The 13,680-nt window shown below is 28.7% G+C and overlaps 1 protein-coding gene across 1 annotated transcript; it reads right to left on the bottom strand.

Moving 5' to 3' along the window:
* Nucleotides 1-7,080: 7,080 nt before the first annotated feature.
* Nucleotides 7,081-10,252, bottom strand: LOC107892348 (protein NRT1/ PTR FAMILY 1.1). Its single transcript, XM_016817413.2, has 4 exons — nt 10,094-10,252; nt 9,763-9,980; nt 9,122-9,678; nt 7,081-8,112 (listed from the first exon to the last, which is right to left on the bottom strand). The coding sequence occupies exons 1-4, from the start codon at nt 10,188-10,190 to the stop codon at nt 7,173-7,175; spliced, it is 1,812 nt and encodes a 603-aa protein (XP_016672902.2). The 5' UTR covers nt 10,191-10,252; the 3' UTR covers nt 7,081-7,172.
* Nucleotides 10,253-13,680: the final 3,428 nt, after the last annotated feature.

The following is a 13,680-nucleotide window of genomic DNA, read 5'->3' as shown; positions in this document are numbered from 1 at the left end:
AAAAATATAGAAAATTATTCAAAATTTATTAGGAATTATAAGAAATTATAAACAATCATTAAAACTTTTAATATTATTAAAACTATATATAAAAATTTAGAAAATTATTCAAAAATTTTTTTGAACAATCTCATTATAGGTTCTAATCATATCTGTTATTTTTGACACAATGCCTAGAACTACCCATAACCCCTCCCCAACCCATAACTAGGAGGATAATGCGCTTCAACGCACTCGAACCCATGTCCTTTTGCATTGGCAACAATACTCATGCTAATCAAGTTAAGACTCAATTGACAATTGAGTTGATATTTTTAGTTAATCATGTTGGTGAGTCTTATTTTATTAATTTCTTATAATTCTTAATATTTTTTAATAATTTCTTATAATTCAAATATATACACACAAATATATACAAGGTTGTCTAGGTTCATCCTAAACGTGGTTTTTTAAATAATTATTAGAAAATTTTATTTATTTGTTTTGGATTTTTATTTTTTTAAATATTTGCAAACATGGAAAGGTACATATGGAACATCACATATGATTGTTTGGTTGTGCCATCAACCACATCATCACTTACCTACAAAAATGGATGAAATTTTTAATAAAATGACCAATTTGTTCTTTAATCTAGCTTACAAGAACCAATTTATCTAAGTAGAGAAGGTAAAATGCAATCAAACTTAGAGAAGGTAAAATGCAATCAAACTCCTACATCACTTAATTCTACGCCACTTACCTAAAAAAAATTGAAAAAGCTAGATAATCACTTAACACAAATGGAGGGAAAAGTATTATGAAGGTTCCTATACTAGAAGTGAGATTGCATTTTACCCCTTCTACCAAAAACTAGAAAATTAGTCCAAGTATGCTAGATTAAAACGCAAATTGGTCATTCGGTTAAAAATTATCAATTTCTACTGTTAAAAAATGGTCCATATACGTAAACATGAGGGATATGTGGCATACCACGTGTTACTGTTTCATTATTTCATCAGTCACATCAATTTTTAGCAATATAAATTATCAGTTTGCTCGTTACTCTAATATACAAGGATTAATTTGCTCATTTTTTAGTAGATGGAGCAAAATGCAATCTAACTCTTAATATAAGGCCTTCATGATACTTTTATCTACAAATGAATAAAACTTTTAACAAAAAAAATCAATTTATAGGAAACCCCATCAATCGATAATAAAAAGATGGGAATTATATGTAACAAATTGAAAACTCGGCCACTTTATTATCTTCTTCTTCTTTTTTTTAGTTTCATTGTGATTTGGTCAAGTTGCAGGGTAACCTTCAAGGGTAGGGAGGCTAATCAAAAAAATGGTACTTTTGCTATTTACCTTTTTTTATTAACAATTTTATTATATGTTCTGATTATATTTTTTTTTTTGACATTATACCTAGAACTATTTATGGTCCTTTCCTAACCTATAAATAGAAGGATAATGTGTTTCAGCGCACTTACATCTACATCCTCCTATATTGACAACAATGCTTATATCAATCGAGTTAAGACTCAATCGACTACCCTTTAGTTTTTAAATGAAAATAGATGCAGCTATTATGGAATAATTTTAAATATTCATCACAATATACGTATTGGAGGATGAAAAATGAAGGATTAAGACTTTAATAGCACAAGTTGGAATTATAGATAAATTGAGGTGTGAACAATTGTCATTCACTTCCATCTCATATGGGAACATGAAATCCCATCATAACAAAAATAAAGGGAACGAATTTATGCTTTAGAATTTCATGAGAACTTGGAATTGTATAGGAAGTGATGAAATCCCATCATAACAAAAGTTATGGATTTAGTCCTTGTACATTTTTAATTGGTCAATTTTGGTCTCTATACTTTTCGAATTTTGAATTTTAGTCTTGATTCAAACAGTAATTGTTTAAATTCAATTACTAGTCTTGTATTATACGTACAATTATAGATTTAGTCCATATTTTATAATTAGATCATTCTGAGTCGGGAATTTTGAAATTTCAATTTTGACGCAAATAACAAGTTGACATAGCATTACATGTATTATAATACGTTTAACGCATCAATTTTTGGGAATAGAATAAATCAACTTAGGAATTTAATAGTTATCATTTGATAAGGATTGAAAATTCTAAAATTTGAAATGTACAAAGACTAAAAATAACCAAATCAAAATATAAAGACTAAATCCATAACTTTCAAAGTATAGGGACAAATAGTATAATTTAACCTTTTGGTTTTATCTCTCCATAGTTCAGGGTTTTAAGAGGTTGAAGATAAGGGTTTCTCAGGGGTTAGGCTATGGGTTAAATTATAATTTAACTTTTTTTTTCTTTTGACTAGGTGGAAATCAAGTGTAAAAATTAAGTCATGTTTATCAATAAACATTTTACACGTGTTTTTATTTAAAATTAATTTTTTTCCTTATTACCATGTGAGTTGCTCAATTTTGAAATTCACACAAATTAAATTACTCATCATTCTTTGATAAGGATTAATTTACTAAAATTTAAAATTAATAGGGACTTAAGAAGTCTTGTTGCCTTAAATTTTTATGATTAATATATCAAAAAATCTCATATTAGTAAATAATATTTAAATAAGGTGTTGTTTGATAAACTGAAAAATTAAATACAAGGAAAATAAGAGTTAAAAAATTAAGCATTGAAAATTGAAGTACTAAATTTAAGTTATAAAAATATTTGATATATTACTTAAAATTAATTACGAAATATAATTATATTGTTTGATAAATATAGATATTAAATTATAAAAAAAATTTAAATTTTACATTTTATCCTTAATTTGTAGACATTTCACTTTGTTCTAAAAAAATTAAATTTTAAACATAAAATTTTTATAAAATAATATAATATTAAATAAATAAAATTAATTGAAAGCTCTTACTTAATTATTTTCTACATTTTTTATAAAAAAATTATCAAATTATTTTTATTTTGAATTATCAAACATATATAAAATATTAAATCATTCAAAATATTAATTTTCAATAAATTTAAAATTTTTCAACACTCTTATCAATCAAGTCTAAAGTTCTTATACTTTGTAAGTTAATCTATTATTTTTATCCTCTACAACTCTTAATTTCAATTGCAGTAATTTTTCTCAAAATTTCTATATCATGTTGTAATTTTATTAATTGCAAAGATTTAATTTAATTTATTTACTAAACACTCAAATTCAAATATATAAGATTAAAACTTTTTAAATTTTCATATTTAATGGGTAAAAATAATAAATCAGATGTTTAAACAGGAGATAGCAGTTTGAAGATTTTTTATATATTAACTAATTTATCTCGACTATTCATGGAACGTGAGAAGCAGATGAATGATCATTTATTTTTTGAAATAATCAAAAAAATTTGGGAATCTTACAAAATCCATTCGTTCTTTTTTCTCTGATAGATGTTCAGAACTTTATCAGGGTTCGAATCTTACTGAGAGGTTCCCTAAAGATCAGAAATTGTTGAAGCAAGAACAAGATGTTTCTTTTGTCCCTTCTAGGAAATCGGAAAATATAGAAATAATTAGTATATTCAAGATAATTACATATTTACAAAATATTGTCTCAATTCATCCTATTTCATCAGATCCGAGATGTGATATGGTATATATATTATTTACTTCTTTTTATATAGTGTAGCATCATGATTTTTGGTTTTTATTTTTTGATACAATGCCTAGAATTACTCATAGCCCCTCCTTAATTTTTAAATAGAAAGATAATATATTTCAGTGCACTCAAGCTTATGTCCTCCAGTGCTAGTAATAATATCGATGCCAACTGAACTATAACTCAATCTTCTTTGAATTTATTAAACATTCGTATATTTGTATAAAATTTAAAGGGATTGAAATAGATGATAGTTGTACTCAAGTGATCCAACTTCACATAATGGCGATGGGATTTTTGAGGATTAATGATGAGGAGGACGTGGATAACAACAATTTGATGTTTGCCCACTAATAATTAAAAAATTATGAATTTTATATTTAAATTATATTGCTTTTAAAGTATGAGTTTGGAACACAAGCTTTTTATTTAAATTTATTAAACTAATATCAAACTATGTGTCATTATATGATGATAAGAGTTGCGCCACAACTAATAAAACAATAATGAAAAAAAAAATTGTAGCAAAAACTATTAACAATACAAATTATAATTTAAATTCATTTTTTTTCATTAGCGAAGTCAGAAAATATTTTGAGGAGTTGAAATTAAATTATAATTTTTACGATAGTAAAAATATAATTTTTAAAAGATTAAATGAAAATTTTATCATTTTTAAGGGGAGCCAAAGTGTAATTTTATCTTTACTAATTTAAATTAGAATTTTAAAAGACCAAAATAGAAAATTTTTTATTTTAGGAGGGCCGACCAGCCCCCTAAATTCGCCCTTACTTAAATTGCAATTTATTTTTTCTATCTATTTTTTATTATTAGTTAGTAACTGTATTTAAATAATTCAATAATGACATTCTCAAAATAAAACAACTCTAAAAATAAATATTTTTTTTCTAATTTCCCAATTCTATAATCCTCTCTCAAGAAGATATCTACATATGTTGTTGGTTAAATAACAAGTTTGAATGTAGATTGAGTCTTAATTCGACTGGCATGAGTATTATTGCTAATATAGGAGGATGTGGGTTTGAGTGCACTGAAGCACATTATCCTCCTATTTATGGGTTAGAGAGGGGCTATGGATAGCTTTCGATATCGTGTCAAAAAGAACAAATATGATCAGAGCCTATAAATTACTTTAATGGTAAAAATAAACTTTGACCCTTCAAAGATGAAAAAAGTCTCAATTTAATCCTTTTAAAATTCTAAACTAACAAACATATAAAAAAAATTAAACTTTAACATCTTTAAATTTCATAATTTAATTTGACCCCTCAAAGATAAACTTATGACTTCATCCTTACTCTAAAAATAACCACAAAACAGAACTTTTAATTAAAAAATCATTCCCAACCACAACTACTCCCCTTTTTGGAAAAAAAAAATTAAAAGACAACTGTAGACGATTTTTTTTCAAATTAATTACAAAATAACACATGTAAAGTATCATGTGTTAAATTGATGACATCACATACTATGTCATAATTATTTTAAATTAATTTTAAAGTAAATAATAAAAAATTATATTATCACTAATTAAAAGTAAATAATTAAATGATAATATCATATTATTATTTTATTTCTAATTAATTAAATTAATGTGATACAAATAATAAATAAAAGAGTTTACTCTTTGTGGATCACTTCAATAAAGACTGTACATTTCACAAGTTTTCTTTTATTCAAAGGAGTGACACTATAAAAGAGGCCACCTCTAAACTATTCTACACATTCATAAGTTTAAATATTCAAAAATTCTTTGAAGAAAAGAATATTTAGACTTAGATCTCTCTTCAAAATCTCAAGAAATTTCTAAATAACTTGAAGAAATCTTGAAGAACAACATATCAGGTTTGAAGAAATCTACCTTTTGATCGTGTTTAGCCAAAGAAAGCAAGTTAAAAATTCATTTCAAGAGCAAGTTACCACGACATGTGAAGCAAACCACATCTTTTCAAGATCAAGCCTAAATAAAAATTGGATTGAAGCTCCACCAAGAAAAGAAAAAATTAAAAGAAATTTCTTTACAATCAAGAAATTTAGAGTTTATAAGTTGTAATTCTTTCAAAGTTGATAATTAAAATTTATTGCCAAATTTTCAAAGTTAATTTTCGACTTGATATTTATGTGTATAAATTTCTGGCACGTCCAATAGGGATATCTTTGCCTTTCATCTCCTTTCCAAAAATCAAAGTTTAAAGTTGCAATGACTTTTGGACTTCACTGCCAAGCATCAATGTTCTTGCTTATCCCCATGGCACTAATAGAGTTATTTGGTCAAATTTCTTCAATGTTAAGTGGCAATCCACCTATTATGCATCTTTGCCAAATAATGAACTAGAAGAAATATCTACTCGTGGATCTAAAGTGTAGCCCGTCGATTGTCATTCAAAAAGAAAGTAAATCAAGCGATAGTTTTGTCCTAGCATCTCCCCCAAAATTAAATTCTAAAGTGATGAATGTCATGAAAATTGGCACCACAATTGGAAGAAAAATGACATCTCTAGCAAAAACGGTGGAGAGTCTTGCCATAAGTCTCAAGGAAAAGAATGACTAAATTGCTTTCATGATGGAAAGGGTTTTTTATCTTACTGAGAAGAAGCTAGCCAACGAAGAAGTCCAACATGAGAATTTGCAAGAGAGGCTGTTGAACAACCCAATGCGCATGTTGCTAAAAAACTTTAATTGAAAAACAATGAAGTTGTCGTTGTCGATCAACTCAAAGAACTCATCAAAGAAGTTATTAAAGAATAGGTTGATTGTACTCAACCTTCGTAAACTTATGTCAAGTCATACTCCCATAAGATTGATCGTCTGAAAATACTTGTAAATTATCAACCTCTTAAATTTCAACTTGATATCAACTTAATTTTTGGTTTTTGTTTAGATTCTAAGATATGTTTGATGATTTAACTATGGTTGTAGTATTTTATGAAATACTAATGCAAAATCCATAACTTATGAACTTTTTCTTAATTTAATATTAATTGACAATGTGATTTTGGGATAAAGATGTTAAAAGATATAAGGTTAATTGTTATAGTTTTAAACTAAAATTATTGATTTTTTTTAAAGAATTACATTTAGGAATATAGATAAAGATATTAATGCTCATAAATTATTTAAATTTATTTAAAAATACTCGAATTAAGTCTGACAATTATTGAATTGAGCTCAAAGCTTGAACTTACTACTATTTTCAAGTGGAGGCTATTACACAACCTACTGCCAACTAAATGCAATATAGAAAACAAAGGTCTGAATGTTGATGGTAGATACATTCTTTGTGGCCAGTGGAGGGATGGGAAGATATATTCCATGTGTTTTGGACTAGTAACAAAGTCCTTGATGCTTATAACCATCTTGAGACATGGTAATATTTTTAGTTGCCTTTATTTTACATGAAAAAACATAGCTACTTATATTTATTTATATAATAACAAAAACAAAAGAAAAAGAGAAAATAAATTGTGCTACACAAATTCTAGGTAAAAACATAGCATTGAAAGATCAATGAGTAAAAACAATGGGAGATGCCACTCCCTTGGCATGGTCACCTAGTTCTAGTTCTAGTTCATCTTCAGTGCCTTCCTCTTCATCCCATACTATTTTGTTTTTGTTGTCACTAGATCCAAAAGCCCAGCAACAGATCAAGTAAAAAAACACATTAATCACACTTAAAATTGTAAGAATCCAATAATAATAGTCATAATGACCCATATTAAGGTTGTTTGATACCCAACTCTGTTTTCCTCCTTTTGAGGTCAACTTATCTACTGCTCCAACTATAAGGCTACCAACCAAGTTCCCCACCGCCATCCCAAGGGCAAAAAGTGCCACTCCAATGCTAGCCATGCTCTTAGGGAACTGAGAGTAGTAGAACTCTATTTGTCCAATTGCATTGAGTCCCTCGGCTAATCCAATCAGGCTGTATTGTGGCACTAACCACATTCCACTCATGTGCACCATCCCATGGGGTTTGTCACCCAATCCTTGTCTTATTGCGGTGGCTCGCCGCTTGCTCTCCACCATTGCTGCCACCGCCGTTGCCACACAAGATATTGCTAAGCCCATTCCCATTCGTTCTTTCAAGCTGAACCCTCGTGATCGTTTGGTGAACTTAGATAGCAAGGGGACTATGATTTGATCATAGGTAGCGACCCATATCGTGAGTGTAATCATTGCGAAGACGCCAAAGGAACCAGCAGGGATTTGTAGTCCTCCAGGAATTAAGTGACGGTCCATGACCCTGGCTTGGAGCACCGGAAAGGAGTGTTGGCTGATGGATACGGCGATCATGATCCCACTAGACCAAATGGGGAGCACTTTGATTAATGCTTTCAATTCTTCCACTTGTTTCACAGTGCATAGGTTCCATGGATTTATAGCCTTGCCATCCATGTCTATATCCTTCTCCGGATTTCCGATCATACAAGCTTTGTTAAGAAACCTGACAAGAAATTTGACATAATACATGACATTATTGTGTGGACTTCAACTCTATTTTGGTTCGAGTGTCTTATCGTTTTGTATTTGTTAAGAATGGGTTTAAATCTCAACATATATAGTTAAGTCTTTTAACTAGAACATTCAAATGTCAAGCATATGTCTAACACAAATATAACTTCAGCACAAAAAAAAAATCATGGGGCACTTAAGACCACGTCAAAATGTAAAAATAAAATTAGACACGATCAAAACAAGAACAAGATACAATTAGAGATGTTTGAACATACCCGACCACAAATCAAGAATTTTTTTTTTTAACTTTTAATGGTTTTCTAAAAGTTAACTCTTTTTTACTTCAAATTTTATTTTTACATCTTTAAAAGTTATTTAAACATTAATATTTAATTGATAACTATTCACTTTACATTATTTCTTTTGAACCCATTCATTTTACATTTTTATCATCTATAACTATATAAAATATAATTTTATTATTATCAACACCTGTACTCTAATTTTGTTAAAATTATCGTATCACTATATCTATATTGTAACATATCAGTGGGTAAAAGTATCATGGAGACTCCTCAATTAGGAGTTAGATCGCATTTTATCCCATTTACTAAAAGTATGAGCAAATTAATAATTGTACATTAGGTTAAAGAGCAAATTGATTTTTTCTATTAAAAATTTTATTCAATTCTATTGTTAAAAATTAGTATAGCTAACAGAATAACTAAAAATTACACATGACGTGCCATATGTACCTCATTCTGATATAGTGGGACCAGTTTTTAACAGTATAAATAGATGAAATTTTTAACACAATGACTAGTTTGCTCTTTGATTTAATGTATAAGGACTTATTTGTTCATTTTTTAGTAAAATGGGTCAAATATAATCCAACTCTTAATATAAAAGCCTTTGTATTACTTTTACCCATATTTGTATTATGTGTTCATATCCGTTCCCTCCTAATCAATTAGAGGTCATAATTAGATATTAATTACCTCAATTTTTGTGTTGGTGCAATAAGCTTGGAACCTTTGTGATAGTACCATATGCCTGGATCAGATTCCATTGCTGGCAAAGCCAAGTGTTTGTTGTGCCAAGCTGCCACCATGACTTGAGCAAAGCTTGTAAACAAGCTCTTAGCAGGCATCAATTTAATGTAAAGTGGTGAACCCAATAAGAACATGACTGTGGAGAGGAACATGAGCCCTGCTGGAACTCCATAGCCTATGACCCACCCGGCTGCATCTTGAATATACACAATAACAGTTACGGAAACCATGAGTGAAAGTCCAACTGAAGCATAATACCAGTTGAAGAAGCTTTGCAACACCCTCTTGTTTTCAGGGTTGCTAGGATTGTACAACTGATCAGCACCGAAGGCCAAGGCACATGGCCTAATGCCACCGGCTCCGATTGACATTAAAGCAAAAGATGAGAAGAGAAGCGCCAGCTGAGCTGCTTTTGGAGATGCACAACTTTCTGTCGCCAGACCGTTGCATTGAGGAGGCCTTGCTTGCGGAAGGGCAGCAGTTAACCATAACAAGCTCATTCCCTGCCAGAATAACCATACATCATACATTAATGTATCCGTTTTCTCCTTACGGATTAACCGTTTTAAGAAAATACTTTTGCTTACAAGAAGGCTGACGAATGTTCCGAGCGCGATAACGCGAAAGCGGCCGAGGAAAGAATCAGAGAGAAAAGCACCAAGGATTGGCATGAAATTCGAAATTGCAGACCACAGGAATAGAACGTTAGCTCCCTTGGCATTGGACATGTGATATTCATTTATTAAGTACAAAATCATATTTGCATGAAGACCAAAGCTTGCAACTTTCTCAAATGTCTCGGTTGCTGCATAAACAAAAACAATTTAATTCCACATCGATTAGTTAAGGAGTGAATCAACAATCCTTGTATCTCAATATATCTTAAAAGATTAAAAAATAGATGAATTTAAGGCTTACATATAACAAAAGGCATGGTCTTAAGGCCACCCAGTTTGGTGGTGAGATGCTTCTCTTCTTCACCATGTTTCATTTGATCACAAGGGTTCTTCTCCATTGATGTTCTTCACAATTTGGTGAGATACCAATCAAGTGAATTGAAGGAACCTTGTGTCCTCAAGGCCTCAAATATAATATCCTTATTTTTACTAACCATCACTAAGGTTAAATTCCAAAAATGGTCCTTGTATTTATTCGGATTTAATCCTTTTATTTTTTATTTGTTTGAAATTGGTGATTTTGTTACAATTTAGTGGAACTGTAAAAAATTACACAATATTAATCCACTGTTATATGTCACGTAAACAATTTAAAATTTATAAAATTATATAAAATTATAAAAAAATTACAAATTATGAAAATGACCTCTTAAAAAATAAAAAATATTAAACAAAAAAGGTAAAATTACATAGAAATTTTCTCCCTACTATTCAAATTCCTCATTTTTTCAATCCTTTTAACCAATTTTTTACCCTTGAAGATACAACCTTTTTTTTTATTATTTTACATGTAATTATTTGAGTATTATGTGGGTGTACACATTGATATATGCATATACTTTAAAAAATTAAAATTCACAAAAAATAGTAAACACAAGCTTTCAAAGAAAAGGGGGAAAAAGAAAGCCATATTAGAAAAGAAGAAAAAGAATTGGACTGAAATCAATGGACTCAAAAGATAGAGAGAGAGAGAGAAGAAGAAGAAGAAGCAAATCATAAACAACCACAAAAGCAATCCTTTTCAACTCAAAAGATCATTAGAAAAGTTTGATAAAATTCCTTTCTTTTTTCCCTCTATATTTTATTTTCCCTAATTTCACTCAAAAAATAAATAATTGCTTATTAAGTTTAGGTTTAATACATAATTTAGTATTTTGAGTTTGACATTTTTTAATGTGATATTTTTGTTATTTTTTTGGTTCAAATAAGTATTCATATTTGACAAAAGTTATACACTTTTTTAATGTGGTACTTTTATTATTTTTGGTCTAATTATGTACTTATATTTTATAAAAGTTATATATTTTGGTATTTAAAAAGTAAAAGTGTTAACTTTTTAATGTTTAATTCGGGTTTTAGAGTTGAGATGAGAATACATTATTAACTAATAATATTAGTAATTAACTTTCATCAAATTAACTTTAAAACCCGAATTAAATCAAGTCCATCATAATGTATTTGACAAATTAAATACAAAATTAAATAAATTCACAATTAACACTAAATTTATGGCTAAATTATAAAAATATGTTAGAAATTATTTTTTGAGAAAATGTGCTGAATTTTTTGAAACTACCGATACACGTTCTCAACCATTTTTTTTTGTTGATTCAAGAAAAATTGGGTATTGGTTTTTGGAATATTAATGATATATAGAAGAATATCCATGTCTATCTTTTCAATAAAAAATTTTATAAAAAAATAAAATTTCCAGATTAATCGAATATTTCTTCTTTTTATTATTTGTCAAATTTTTTTTGCTAATTTTAATATTTTATCTTGATAACTTATTTTGTTAGAACTACTATTTATTTCTTGGGTTGGAAATTCGTTTTTCTTGTCTTTTATAATTAGAATTTTTGTATTTGATTTTTGTTTGCGTTTGTTCTCTTAGTCAGATCTTTTTTTTTGTTAATGAATAATTTGTCCACCCTATAGATTGAATTTGAAGGGATGATTTGTGAATCATCTTATTACTGATTATCGAATCCTTTTTAGTTTCGCCCAATTCATATGTTTCTCTCATCCCAAAAAATGGAATTGGATTTATTTTTTAAAGTTCTTTTATTATTCCCTTTAGAAATAGAATGCTTTAAGTGGTCCATTTTTTTTTTGTTTCATTTGAAGCTTTTCGAAACAATTTAGTTTTTTATTTTAAAATTGTTAAAGCTATAAAACATTTCGTTTTCATTTTTTTTTACTTCTTTAAAAATAGGCTCAAAAAACGAACTTCGTTTTTTAAGAGAGCCGAAAGGTACTTCAGTTTTTATTCCCCAAACTGTTAAAAAGCAAAAATCATTCTTTTGACCTTTTATTTCATTGGATCTTTACGAGAGAGTTGTAGTTTAAATCTGTGCCAACGTTTCAGGCAAAAAGGAAATAGGATCTTTATCTGAATACCGTTTGTTTACCTGTTTTTTGAAAATTATGTTTCGGATAATTGAACACCATTATAAGTGCATTGAACATGCATTTCTCAATTCCAATCCGTTAAATCCTCAGACCACTCAGGAAATTGAAATAATAACATACGGGAAATGTTTTTAACTATTATCAATGAAGGTAATATAATATATTTTCTAAGAATTGATTGGGTTATTAACACGGAGCCCCTTATTACTTGAGCAAGTAAAAGACTATCCCAAGCTTCTGCTATTTCTATCCTCATTTTCTCTTCTCTTTTGTATTTTCCTCTTTTGGCCTCGTCTTTTTTTCTCGATCTTTTTTCTGTATAATTAGAAATTTTTTATTCTTTGTTTTTACATATCCAATTTCAAGATATTCGTTTCAGCGGTCCAAAAATATCAAAAGAAAAAAAGAGTAGTTTGTCTACTCTGTCCAAAAAAGGGGGAATGTACATTTGCTTGAAACAGCTCCCAAGTAATTGTTTTACGCCTTTGGGAACGTAATTGTTTTACGTTATATAAAAAGTGTTTCGATTTCTGTCATAATTGTATCATACTTCAAAAAAGTATTTCGAATTTCGAATTCTAAAAATGTCTTGATTTATTTTCTTACATTTTCTTATACAAACATAGGATTTCTTTAGATCAATTCAAATTGATACATTATTTGTATATCCACTAAACTAAAAAAAAGGGGTTTTCTCTGTTGGGTTGAAAACAGGGGAAGGAGAGATATAGTAATTCAAAGAAATAATGATTCATAAAGTTACAAAATTGAAACTCAATGGGTTAGTTTCGACAACTCAGATAAAGCTCTTTTATATATGTGCTCTGTGATCCGCTATAGTATAAATAGAAAAAAAAATTATTATTCTATTATTTAATTTTTTATTATTATAAATCGAATATTATAAAAATAACAAATTATTATAACACTACATAACAAATACAAATAGGCGATAGGGAAAATAAGAATCCCCCTTTATATCTTATTCGAGTTAAACCAATTCAAATTACTTCAAATTTATTTGTCGTACAAAAAAACTTTTTGAATTCCCCGTAGAAAGAGATTTGGGCATTGAATTTTATGTAATGATCAATAAATTCGATTTAATTCTCTACCCATACTTGCAAAAATCGTACCAAGAAACTAATCTATTCCATAGCTATAGCTATTTGGAATTGGAATTGAAGAACAAGGAATACCCATATTAGTGTTTAGTGGTTTCAAATAGAAATCTAAATGAGGCGTGGCCAAGCGGTAAGGCAACGGGTTTTGGTTCCGCTATGCGGAGGTTCGGATCCTTCCATCCCAAAGCATACTCTATTTATATATCAGAATAACCATATCCGAAGCTAAATTGCTCTTTTTTTGTTTTTAAATAACCTTCTTTCTAACAGTCAAGTATTGGAGAAAATGTGA

The sequence above is a fragment of the Gossypium hirsutum genome, chromosome A09, assembly GCF_007990345.1.
Source record: "Gossypium hirsutum isolate 1008001.06 chromosome A09, Gossypium_hirsutum_v2.1, whole genome shotgun sequence".
Taxonomy (NCBI): Eukaryota; Viridiplantae; Streptophyta; class Magnoliopsida; order Malvales; family Malvaceae; genus Gossypium; species Gossypium hirsutum.
This window is presented reverse-complemented; position numbering and strand designations above follow the sequence as displayed.